At 36.0% G+C, this 12,664-nt stretch overlaps 1 protein-coding gene across 1 annotated transcript in view; it reads right to left on the reverse strand.

Annotated features, from left to right (window-relative positions):
• The window catches only part of CUL1 (cullin 1), a 52,332-nt gene that overhangs the window by 10,641 nt on the left and 29,027 nt on the right, over nucleotides 1-12,664 (reverse strand). The window contains exons 5-10 of the mRNA XM_030943168.1: nucleotides 11,937-11,987; nucleotides 10,934-11,024; nucleotides 10,060-10,223; nucleotides 6,658-6,820; nucleotides 2,913-3,043; nucleotides 89-196 (exon numbers count right to left, since the gene is read on the reverse strand). Coding sequence (XP_030799028.1) covers nucleotides 89-196; nucleotides 2,913-3,043; nucleotides 6,658-6,820; nucleotides 10,060-10,223; nucleotides 10,934-11,024; nucleotides 11,937-11,987 — 708 coding nt within the window. The remainder of the gene's footprint in view (nucleotides 1-88; nucleotides 197-2,912; nucleotides 3,044-6,657; nucleotides 6,821-10,059; nucleotides 10,224-10,933; nucleotides 11,025-11,936; nucleotides 11,988-12,664) is intronic.

The raw sequence follows: 12,664 nt of genomic DNA on the forward strand, positions 1-12,664 counted from the left end.
ACAAAAGATAGTGAAATTTTGGGAGACAATTTTTTTATTTTGTATGGAATAAAAAAACAATCCAGCATCTGCCACTACATGCACTTACTTTGTCTAGTGCAGCCACGAAGCCAGCATCATTGTTGAATGCAGACATGACTAAAGCGTTGTACTTCTTATGGACATCCAACACTGTCTGTACATACATTTTTGGATCCTGCAATAAGGAGAGACTGGATTTTGCAACCTGTTGACTTTTGGCTTTCTACTTCCTCCAAAATGGAGCTATTCACTGGCCCAAGAAAATTTGTGTGGAGAAAGTCTATTAAGTATTAGAAACATTTAAAGGCAAACCAATACCCAGACTAGTTCAGGTCCTATGTCCAGGACTGACTCATGTTACTGCAAGCTTTCATTTACAGCAACCAGACTGCAGAGTGTACCACATCACACAAAAGACAACAAAGTATTTACTCAACCACTGCAAACATTTTCAAAGACTTAAACTTGCTTCAGATCACACTTGAGAGAGCTGGACAATCATAAAGTGGCAGCTGCTATAGAGGAAAATCTCTGTAGTAAGAATGTGACAGGTTTATATCCAGTAGGTACAACTTAGTACAGACACCTCAGTCATTGGCAGTTCTTAAAAACTATGTGCTCAGCACCTGGTGGCAGCCAAACGCCAATAAACATCAAGCTTACTGTACTCAAACTGAGTTCTTTGTGCAGTTACTGATCTTTGTTTCTCAATACAGATGGAGTGGAGTCAAGGATAGGGACAATGATGGGCAAGTAAACCATCAGGCACACAGGACAGCTACTACACAACTAGAAAGACTAAAAAGGCTGGAAGTCTTCAATTTGGAGATCAGAAGGTTTTGTTGGCTAGAAGTGGTGGAATATGGGCAGGGTTTTATCAGGATCCTAAAAAACATTTCCTGTTGCCACTGAAGACAGATACAGGCTACCATGGCCCACCAATCTCATGCCATGCTTGAGACAAAGAGCTGAGATTATTGAGAACTTCTGAGATAAGGAATGCAAGTGGATCTAAGGACATTCAGAAAAGTACTGATTACAAGGACTAAAAAAAAACAACAAACAAGAGGCACAAAAAGCAGCCAGTCTTCTGACTGAAAAGCAGTCTTGTTAATACAGTTAACAGAGACTAGAGCACAACTCCTTCTGCATTGAAGTCTAAAATAGGTGAAATGAGTCAGGCTGATATGACTATTTCTCTGCACTGACCACAGAGAAAGTGAGAAGCATTTTTTCACTTGATTATCTGTTTAGACACAGTACAGGTAAATGAGGTTGGGAAGAATCAGTCCTAAGTGTGATAGAGGACTAACAATGCAATGACGAATAGCAAATACAGTGGTGTATGGGATATTGCAAGAAAAGGCAAGATGGTTCCCAAGGATAACAACCAGAGATACTACTTCATATGAAAATGAAGAACAAATGTGTGGAATAAGAAACAAAAGAGAAAGATGTGGAAACAAGAAAAAGTGTCAGAGGCAGGAAGAGTTTTGTAAATGGTTGCTGTCAACTAATACATACAAATCTTGGACCTCCCCTCCCTGAAATAAGAAATAATTCCTGGAGAAAGAGCTTTCATTTTTTTTGTGGTGGCCTAATTCTTCAAGGCCTAAGCAGGAAAAAACCTCAAGAGCGATGACCACTAGGGGATGTGCAAAGCAAGGAGCAGATCTGATTTCAAAATTCATGGAGACAACTACAAATGAAACTGAAGATTCCTGAACTTGCTTCATGATTACTTTATGATTCATAAAAGATCAACACTGCTAAAAAGCTATGCACGTAAAACTATAGAAATGAACAACAGACACTACACCCTTCAATACAGATTACTGCTTTAGTAGGAAGCTATTTCAAGAATTTCTCAGGAAAGCAGTAAGTTAAAATAAACTTTGTCAAAAATCGAAGTTAATCATAGAATCATAGTGTATAGGGACCCACAAGGATCATCAAAGTCCAACCCCCGACTCTGCACAGGACCATCCTGAGAATCACACTAATGATGGTATTATCAGTGACAATGCCTGAGAGGATTTTCCAAGCGCTTCTTGAATTCCACTTTAAATAAAATTTAACAGAATCTATATTCTATCCTGATCTTGCTTTGTGCAGTGTTTCATTCTTTCTTTTCCCCTGGAAAACATCATATTGTCCATAGAGAAGAAGGTTGGCAAAGAGCTTAAAAAACTTCATGCTGCCAAGATGCAACTTTAATCAATACAAAAATCAAGTTTGAAATTACAATTATGGGATAAAAAGTGAAAAAGCAGCCTTTCCAAAGACAAGATCTCCTCCTTATATTGTGACCTTTCCAACCATTTCAATTCCTCCTTCTTCTTCTATTTCTCATGCTTTTCCAAACAGAATAAAGACATTATCAAAAAACTCAAACTAACAGAAACTTTCTCTAGATAGTCTCATCCAAGTCAGAATTCCTTAAGATGATGAAATAAAACTCAGTTGACTGGAGATAATGCTTCTTGAAACAGTTGACTTTCAGGTGTACTTGTATTGTAAGTGTTGGGTGTTGTATTTGCACAGTCAGCTTTCCAAGCAGCATGACATCCTGACAGAGAGCAAAATCTCAGAAGGAAACTCACCCTCCCCCTCAAAACCAAACCAAAACCAAACCAAAAACCCCCACAACCTGCTAAAACCAAATGAAAACAAAAAACCCCCACCCCAAATACCCCCAAAATTTAAAGAGTAGAAACAGTGATGTAAATTTTGTTTTAAACCTTCTACCAACATTTGAGAATTGCCAAGTCCTTACAAATTAAATTAGTGAGAGGGAAAACAAGCAAACTGGAAGTTTTATCAGGAAGCATTCACCATCCTCTAATGTAAAAGTGGCACCACACAGAGACTTGTTTTGATGGGATACTTGCATTTAGTGCAGCTTCTCCACATTTCTCAATTGCAGCTAGACCCTGATTATGAATGTGAGTTTCCAAAAGTTTTTTCAGCTCTCCAAGGCCATCCTGGATTCGAGATACAAGGTTATACATGCGACCCAAGTCTGTAAAAGAGGAAAAAACAGGAAAGCTAACATCTCCCATCTGTACTGGCTATTACTTCAAATTCTCATTTATAAATTGTCAACAGGAGCTAAACATCCATTGTCAACAAAAACACATATGCAACTGCTCCTGTAATAAGCCAGAAAAAATGACAGTAAACGATTATACCAAACCTTTGCACTCATCTGGAAAGCTAACACTAGTTAATCTGTTATACTAGGATCTACTTTTTACCTTCAGAATGCAACAAATCTCAAGAATAAAACCCTACCATTTGAATGGTAGAAAAATTACTTCCAATTTTTAGTTTTCGCAGGTTTAAAGCAATGATTTAAAAATGGTGTTAAACTTCTCTTATTTAAATAACATTTTGAGGTGCTGCCATGAAATTGAGACTCTTATTAATGTTACTGCTGGCTGTGCTACAAGTACAACGTTTTCCAGCTGATCACTGTTCTTTAAATCTTACTCTGAACAGGTCAGTTCTCAGAGATCTAACATTACTTGTAGCCCTTGGCATATCAACACTTTTGCTTTGGGCAGCATCAGTGATAACAGTTGGAAATTTAAGGCAAAATCTTGATACGACCTTAGCAGGTAAATTGAAACATTATAAATCAAATTTCCTTCAATAAAACACTGTTGGTAAAAGACATCTCTTCAAAAAAGAAACAACTTCAAGTGACTGATTATCAGTAGTTATAATTTTATCTAAAAGAAAAAAGAGGTTCTGAAAAGCATTAAAATAGAACCAATGAAGGTAAAACTGCATGTCATTTCACATATGTTAAGGCTTCATATTAAAATCTCACCAGTTTTCAGCCAAGACTTTCCAAATCAATTAGCAATTCTGGAAAGTCTCATACTGAAGAGGGTTTTGGTTTTTATTATTTAGTTTCAACAGGATAGATGCTTTGTATTTTCTGAGAGCAGAACTCTTCAAAAAAAAAAAAAAAGCAAACATTGAATTGGCCATAAACCAGGTCCACAAACCTGCCAGTCACCTCTTGAAATCTTGCCCTCACTGAACAGGCACTCCAGCGAAACAGCAAACAATCAGATTATTTACTGTAAACTAAGGAGGATATTTCACCTTGTGGAACACATGGAAAGGTTGGCAGCTCTTCTCAGGTGCAAGGACTTCTCTGAAGGGCTTGTGAGCAATTTATTACCACCAGAGGATTATCAGATTAAACAAAACAGAGCAATCCATGAGCTGGTGCTCTACCTAACTCTGAAATACAACACAGAGTTTGATGCCTTCTAATACTGAAGGGATGACAGTTCAGTTAGGTTTCTGTATAACACTTTCCTTTCCTTAAAACTTTGTCAAACTTAAACTTGCAGATTTGAAAACGAAACTTTTTTTTCTCTCGGTGAAAAACCATGATTGCAACCTGATGTTAACTTTTATAAGAACATATGAATACCCCACAGAATTTTAGAAAAAAGATAGGAAAATAATGCCATGCATAGATACAACAAGCTGCTGCTATATTTACCCACAAACAAGTGTTCACAGGTTGGTTTACCAGGATGTCTGTGTTAGGTGAAATAAGGAAGAGATGCTACAAAGTCTCATGGAAGATTTGCATGGTAACTCCACCTACATCACTACAGCCTTCTCCCAATAAACCCAATTATTTCCTACAGGTATTATACTCATGTGAGTATGTAACACATGAGGAATGTGTCCCACAACCTTTATAACCAGTTTATGCATCAGTTGCACAATGGATTAAAAAGTTACAGAACACCAACAGGAGTGGCCTGTAATATGATATTCTCCAACACAGTTTGCATGGAAGGACCTCAAAACCAGTGTATTTTCTTTTGAAGAGCAAGACAATAAATATTTTAATCAAGAGCAACCTTTTATTGTAAGTTTAGGATAGTCTACCAAAGACTATGCTAGTATATCACAAATTGGAGAATGAACCGATTACTGTGATTAAAGAGTGAATTATCAGACTGTCACTGAAAATAAATTTTCTAATCTTGAAACCTCATGAATCTTAAAAAGGGCAAGGGAACTGCTACAATTTCCATAAGTGAAGCTTGATAACAGAAGAAAAAATATTTTGAAAAAGAAGAAAAAAATTAAGCATTTTAAAGAATGTCTAGTTAATCTTAGAAATAATCCACATGAAACTAAACCCAAAGATACAGAACTAGACAGTGCCCAAGACACAAGATACTTCTTTTCTTTTTTACCCTGACAAACTTATGGAATTGCATCACTATGGTGAGTGATTGTGCTAAGGGCTCACATAACCTATAAGCTTGATCAAGTAGGAGGAAAATAAAAGTCTGTGAAGGTGTCCTGAGTCCAGAAAAAACTTTCTTTTTTGTTCTATTGCTATTTCAATTGTCAGAAGTAATTTAGTCATTTATGAAGTCATTTCACAAACCAACACCAATTAAAATCACTTCCAATTATGGAGTAAATATTTACAAACACAAACAACATCTGACTCAAATACTAGTACAGATTATTTACATTTGAATCAGCTAACTTCTGACCTACTAATCATGCTCAATTGCCCTTTTTGATTTCAAAGCATCTCTTCATTATCAACATGACTATTATAGATAGTAATAATTTGTAGTTGCTATTTTAAGACCAATATACAATGAGACAGAGTCATAGTTACAATTTAAAACTCTCAAATGAACAATTTTATCGTTACTAACTTAACCACAGCTCTTTCATTCTGCCCCTTTCATAAGAGCAGTATTTCAGCTATACAGCCATACTCAGACTTGAAATACAGATTTAATTAGTTCCCCAATTGGGAAATCAGAATCATGATTCATCCTTATCATCTGCACGATCCACAGGAATTAGTTCTGGCTGTTATTCTGTGCTCTCTATAAACTCCTGAAGAAACTAATACAAACCAACACAACTGACAATTCGTCAAAGATACCTAAACTCTGATATTCTTCACTTATTTCAGAGGAAGCATTGAAGAAGTCTTTATTCTACGTATTCTCTATGACAATATAAATTTGATCCATTACCAACACTTAAGAATCATTTTCACAGCCAAAATTAACTCATCAATTAATAATTTTCACCCTTTCCTTGCACTCTATATGCAGTATTATGTATTTTATATATTCTATTTTAAAAGCTATTTATTTGCATCTCTTCCTCTTTTAATATTTCTGATACATACTTCTGAACACTGGATTTTAAAATTCTCAGTGCTGACTCAGGAAGATCCACAGATTAAACTGAAAGAGCTGGAAAGAGTACTGAAGAGTACTGGTCTGTTTTTCACCTCCCATCTCTCCCACACAAGATTCAGTTCCTGCTGGAAAAATGGCTCAAGTGCTCTTGAAACTCTTCCAGCCATGTTAAGAGAAATCAAACTGTTTTATTGTGCTGTTCTGCCTTAATATCTGGGATTGGGGTAGGGTCCTTGAAGCAGTACCATCAGCCATCCTGATTTCATTAAAACCTGCTTGTCCATCAGTCTAGTGACTATCTTCTCTCTTAATCTAATTCCCGAACACAAGGCATTTAGCTAGCACCAGATTTTATATTATTCACAATTCATCAAGGACGAGAGCTCTAAGCCTAAATCCAGCGTTTGAAACTCCTTACCTTCATTTTTGTCAGCATCCAACAAATTCTGAAACTCAGTATGAAATATCTCCAGATGTTTTTCGATGAGTACTTGCTCACACTTTCGTGCTAACTCATCTTGTGTGCTCTCATGGAGATATACCTGAACTCTGCGCTGCTCCTCAAGAAGGCGAGCTTCAGCCTACGGAAACACAGAGATAAACATGAAACCCACAAAAGGCAGAACATGAATCCAACAGCAGAAAACAGGTGACTGTTCAGTCAATTCTTCTAGAAAACAACAACAAGAAGCAAACTTCTCTCTACTCTGGTGTTGTGAACCACCTACTTTAGCAGTTATTTTTCCAGGAATCATAATATACATTTGGGATTGATGTTTATGTTAATGAAAATACAATGTGCTGTTTAAATGGCAGGGGAGAATCACAGCAAAACTGTTTTCCTGCTGCTTGTGAATAAGGAGTTTACAGATGGAAATCTGCTGTCAGAAAAAGAGAAAGCCTCTGACATGAGATGCTGTCGGTTTTAGGATCACCAAGCTCTCCAGCTACAGAGGTAGTTTTGTTTAAGACAAACATGAATGTATTTCACGGCTCCACAAAACTAAAAGGCAGGAAACTACAATTTAACCCTATGCCCATGACAAATTTATTTGAATAGTCTCATCTACATTCTTACACAGAAAAGCTTCCCAATAAACTACAGTCATTTAAATTATACTTGCATTTAATTTGGCATATAAAATGCTACATATGCGTATCTTCCTGGCAAACTAAAATTCTAAATGTCACAGGAACAGAACTTATGCCGAAATGTAAAACTGAAATTGTTTACATAACAATTACTCTATTTCATTTGCAAAAGTGTTAAGGATTCACATTACAAACCATTTGTAACTGCAGCAAGTTATTAGGGATAAAGGGGGTATGCCTTCTTATCAGCCTGAATTATTTAAATTAACAACATCATCAAGAAAATGGAATTAGGTTAATTCATTGTCCTAGTATGCCAGAGTAACAAGCAAGCATGAAAGATCATATTCCGGACAATAAAAAAGGAACAGCTACACTGCAAGTGCACTGCACCACGCATAGATAGCTTTAAATCATCTAAGTCACTGTTAGCTTCACTTGTTTTGCAATGATTGTGCACTTACATCTTCTGAAATGGTCCTGGATTACTGTCTCCTAGAGCTACACCAGTACAGATCAAAAAATAGGAAATGAAATCAGCAATTTGAGAAGGGATACAAGCTCCAGAGTACTTGCCAGTTTCTTAACAGTAAGGAATAACAACTTCCTTACTTAGAGCAAATAGCAGCAAATCTTTCTTATGAACATTGGAACTACTTAGCCTGTATTTAATCAATTCTGTATTTCTGTAGTTCAGGAAATTCCACCACTTCTGATGCTGCTATTAAAATATCCTTAGACTTTCGCTTTTAATGTTAACAGTCAACTCTCATTGTGAACTCTTCTATGAAAAGAAATATTTACTCTAACTTCATGTTTCCTTATACTCTCTGTTTTATTTGGCATTCTTATAAACTCCATTTTCCTTTTAAAGTCACATTTCAGAAACAAGGGAAAAATAATCAGTTCACACAACAGTATCTTCACTTGTGTCAACTATAACGATGAGAAGTTCAGTGGAACACTGTATTTCAAGGAACAACCTTAAAAAATACTGACCTTTTTCCCTACAGCACATCAGGCTATGCCAGCTTTATTCATGAGTTCTGGCCTGAGAAGAAAAATTCACAATCCTTCTAAACTCAGTAAGTCTGCCTATATAACCACATACACAAATCCTAGTTCTAATTAAAATTTCATTGACTATTCTACAAGACACTACCACAATTCTCCTGTACCAGGGTAACAGTCATGCTATGCTGGTGCGCCCTAGGGTACTCCAAGGTTTCTTTTTATTTTGCAATGCTATTTATCGCCAGACAGAACTCAAAAGTACAGTGCTCCAGTGAGAATGTCAAGTAAGTGTACTAGCAGCAGATTACTCTGTTCACAGTTCATACTTCCATCAGATTACTTGTAAGATCTTACAGCCACTAGTGTGTAAGGATATGCCAAGAGTGCCCAAATGGCTTGTATACATCTCTAATACATTAATTTGAGCAGATACATAAGGCTACATACACACTTTCCTGCTGAACATTTCCCCTGCTGTCTCCTAACTTTGTATGTGCTTTCAGCTTCAAGCAAAGCAAGTTGCTTTGTGTTGTTTTGTGGATTTCTGAAGCCTTGAGGATTGTTTGGGGTACTAATCAGTTATTTCTACTTGCCCGTAATCTCTAGTTCTTGAAACAGCAATGACCTTCAGACAGCTTCTTACTGTCCTGTACCAAGGAAGTCTGGATGAGCCAGTCATTCAGGTTCTGAATGACTGAAATTTCTCTTTAGATATACATTAGGATGAAAGTTAAAACAAGAACTTGAAAGGGAAGTAGCAAAAAATAATTAATTCAACAACAGAAAAGTAAACATAGGTTGGTCTGGTAATTATTGGGAAACTACTAAAGGCACAATTCTTTTTACTGTGTTATTTCTAGGACTTCCCCTCCAATCTTTTTTTTAATTTTTGGATAATTAATTGACTTTAATGCCAAGAGTTAAGAGAGGATGTATTCTGCAGTAAAAAGCGTTACACAAAGAATATTGCAGGGAGGGATATGTATCTGCACATTACATACTTGAAAAGTTCTCTTATTTTTTAACTAAGTTGAAAGGGAAGAAACAAGCAGCAATTCAGAAAGTGAAGAAAAGTACTGAGAAAAAAATACACGAAGCAGCACTTGTCCAAGGTGAAAGATGACCTATCTACTACCGGGTCAGTAGGACTGACCTAATAACCAGGCCAGAAATAGCCTATGTTTATCCTGCTTGCCCTTAGTTGCCCCATCTGGGATCCCCAAAACTAGAGACAAGTTAAGAATTTAAATCTGGCCTCTGTTGATGAGAAGTACTTTGTAGGGGTTCATGACACTAAAATATTCTGAGAGAATTAAAGCTAATTAATGATGTATTTCCTTAGCCAGCTTGCTCAGGAAGGTACTTCAATAAAAGTGTCAACACACTGTCCCTTGTACAGGAATGGTAAACTTGTGGTATTAAATTCAAATTATCGTTTTGGTGTCTTAAAGTCTAAAAAAATCTGAATTTATTTTAACTTAATCTTCTGTTTTGAAAGTATGGAAGTTCCATACTTTCACTGAAAGTGGTAAGGAGACAAATTTCAGACCAGAGAAACAGAGAAGCAAATCACTACAGGGAAAACCAGCTGTTTCTGTAAAATAACCACCATTTTAAGAAACTGACAATAAAAGTCTAGAATTTATATTCCTTTGTCTCTAAAAAAATCGGTATCCAGAAAAACAAAAATCACAAAGCAAGTTAAGTTATTTACCTTCTTCATGTACTCTGTGACTGGGTTCTGTTGCAAGAATTCAGTACTTTCTCGTGTATAAAATCTCTCTGTGTCAGCAAGAAACTGAGATTCAAAGGATTCTTTATAGACAGTTAGTGTAGGTCCTTTTGCAAATGCATCATCTTCATTTAGCCCCAGCTCCACTAAAGGAAAAAAACCACAATCAAACAAAAAAGACGAAGAAATAAAAAAATTGGTTGTTATGAAGTGGTCTCCTGCAAATAAACAAGGACACTCCTAACTTAGATGAAAGCAATCAATTGGGACTGCATTAGCACCACTTTTAAAAAAGTACATAGATTTTGCATTTTAAAACTATCAGCACAAGACATTACTAATGTCAACTACACTTTTAGATACATTTCTTAAATGTAGGATTATAGGGTTTGGAAAACTTCACTATCTCAAATGCTAGTTCAAATTCTCCTTTCGTTTTTCCCTCTTACGAGTTCCAGATTATATGCTTTTGCTTTTATTAATGAAACTAGTCAGTAATTTGGATGGCAATGCTCTCAATATTATACAAAAGGAAAAAGCAACCCCACTCTGCTATGCAAACTACCATCCTTCCCCGCTTCCAGATTTAATTCCTTAATAACTGATTTGTAAATGATGAACACTCTTGTCTATCAGTTGCACTCTCAAGTTTCACAAATACAGTATAATCATCTGTTATTGTATAAAGTATCAGTCAAATGTGAAGTTAAACAATATAGAACTGCATTTACATTACTGTAAAAAAATTCTTTACTGGACATATGAAGAGGCGGGATATTACTTCTGGGCTCTGATACGGTACATAAATTTATTTATTTTTAAGAAAGTAACAGAATCTTAAAGAAATCACATTTACCATAAGATTGTACAACTCCACTGATCAGCCTTGTATTGATAGTTTCACCATTTCTTTCCTTTTCAATCAATTTCAACACTGCATTTGTTACCTTAGAAAACAGGGATTAAAAGTTAAGTCAAGCACAGAGAAAGCAGCTGGTAGATCAAGCACCATACTTAATTAGGAGTCTATTTCCATATTCAAGAAAAGTCAGGCACCTTGAGAACAACATTTAAGGAGATCTGAACACATAAATTTCCTACAGAGAATGATACTCCTTTAAGTTATACAACATAATTACAGTCTGATTGGTGGTAAGGTGTATATGGTGTATATGTATATTAAAGTGCTTAGTATTTTTTTCTTTAATTTCAAAAGAACACCTTCAAAGCCAAACTTCTCTTTTTTTTTATACGTGAAATACAAAACACTGTAGCAAGACCTGAGTTAACCACCTGTTCTTTGGACAAATAATCTGCTGCAACCACTTCATCATGAACTACTGATAAGAAGTGAAATCAACCTACACATGTACCTAAGAGTTGTGATGGAATGTCTTGTTTTGTATTGTGCTGATTCACTAATTTTAAACATTTAGCTGACCTGAGTCTCCCAGGCATCAGTGTAAATTTAACAACCCACAGTAAAATCCCAGCCTGTCCCTATCTGTTCCCATCCAATCTTGACTCCCAAACCTTAAAACATGACTGTCATCAGCCTGTACTCCTGCCTAGCTTAGTACCACTGAAATTGCTACTTCAAGTCCCCTTAGCTTTAAAAAAAAAGCTAAGGGTCCTCTCAGCAGAGAGATAACAGAACAGTCCTGGTATCAAGGTTCAATCACACACACAAAGGCTTATTCCTTCAAATATCTATCTTATTTTAGTATCACAAAGGAGAAGCAGAAGGCTCCATTTTATTTTCCAGGTCTGTGCACGCCCCCATCCCCCCAGGCTCCTTGAAGCAGTTACTTACAATATATGAAATGAACACTATAGTTGTAATATATTAATACACATACCTGCTTATTTAATGGCCTGAATAAGCAGTCTCTCCAGGTCACCAAGGCAAGCTAGAAGTAAAAGAAGGGAGAAGAAAGATGGAATAAAGAAAATATTTACATATACACATATACATGTAGGGTAATTGCCTTTAAGGAAAGCTGATGCAGTATGCAAACTAATGAGAACTTCTAAAACTATACTTTGGCACACACATTTCTCAAGCAATGAGATTGTTTCACATTAAAATGACAACCGGGTTTACTACTACCTTTACTAAGTTGTTCCTTTTTCCACCAGGGGATCCATTGCCAACTCTGGAAACTAACAAAACCCACTCTGAGTGACTTTGAAAACACACAGCTTTTTTTGTTGGCAGTTTCCAAGCTGACATAGTTCCTTAGCATTAGGCTACTAAAGTCAAGAGGAAGGCAACTAAGGATACCAACTGATTTTCTACCATATGCAGAATTATGAAGTGAAGCAGGAAAACAGAACACTCCTTTCCTAATGCTTCACCAGTAAGGACAATAATTATCCTTTATTACAAAAGAAACCTTTTAGTTATCTAGGATACAGAAGTACTGTTAAGTTCTTATTTATATTACTTCATGTTACAAAAAATTATCAAGATCACATATCAATCTTTCAAAACTGCACCAAAATAACTTACACTACAAACCAAACATTGTCTGAATCTTAGCAGCTTGGATGCTAAAAAATTTGTAGAAATGTATTGAAGTCATCA

This window comes from Camarhynchus parvulus, chromosome 2, assembly GCF_901933205.1.
Source record: "Camarhynchus parvulus chromosome 2, STF_HiC, whole genome shotgun sequence".
In the NCBI taxonomy this organism is placed as follows: Eukaryota; Metazoa; Chordata; class Aves; order Passeriformes; family Thraupidae; genus Camarhynchus; species Camarhynchus parvulus.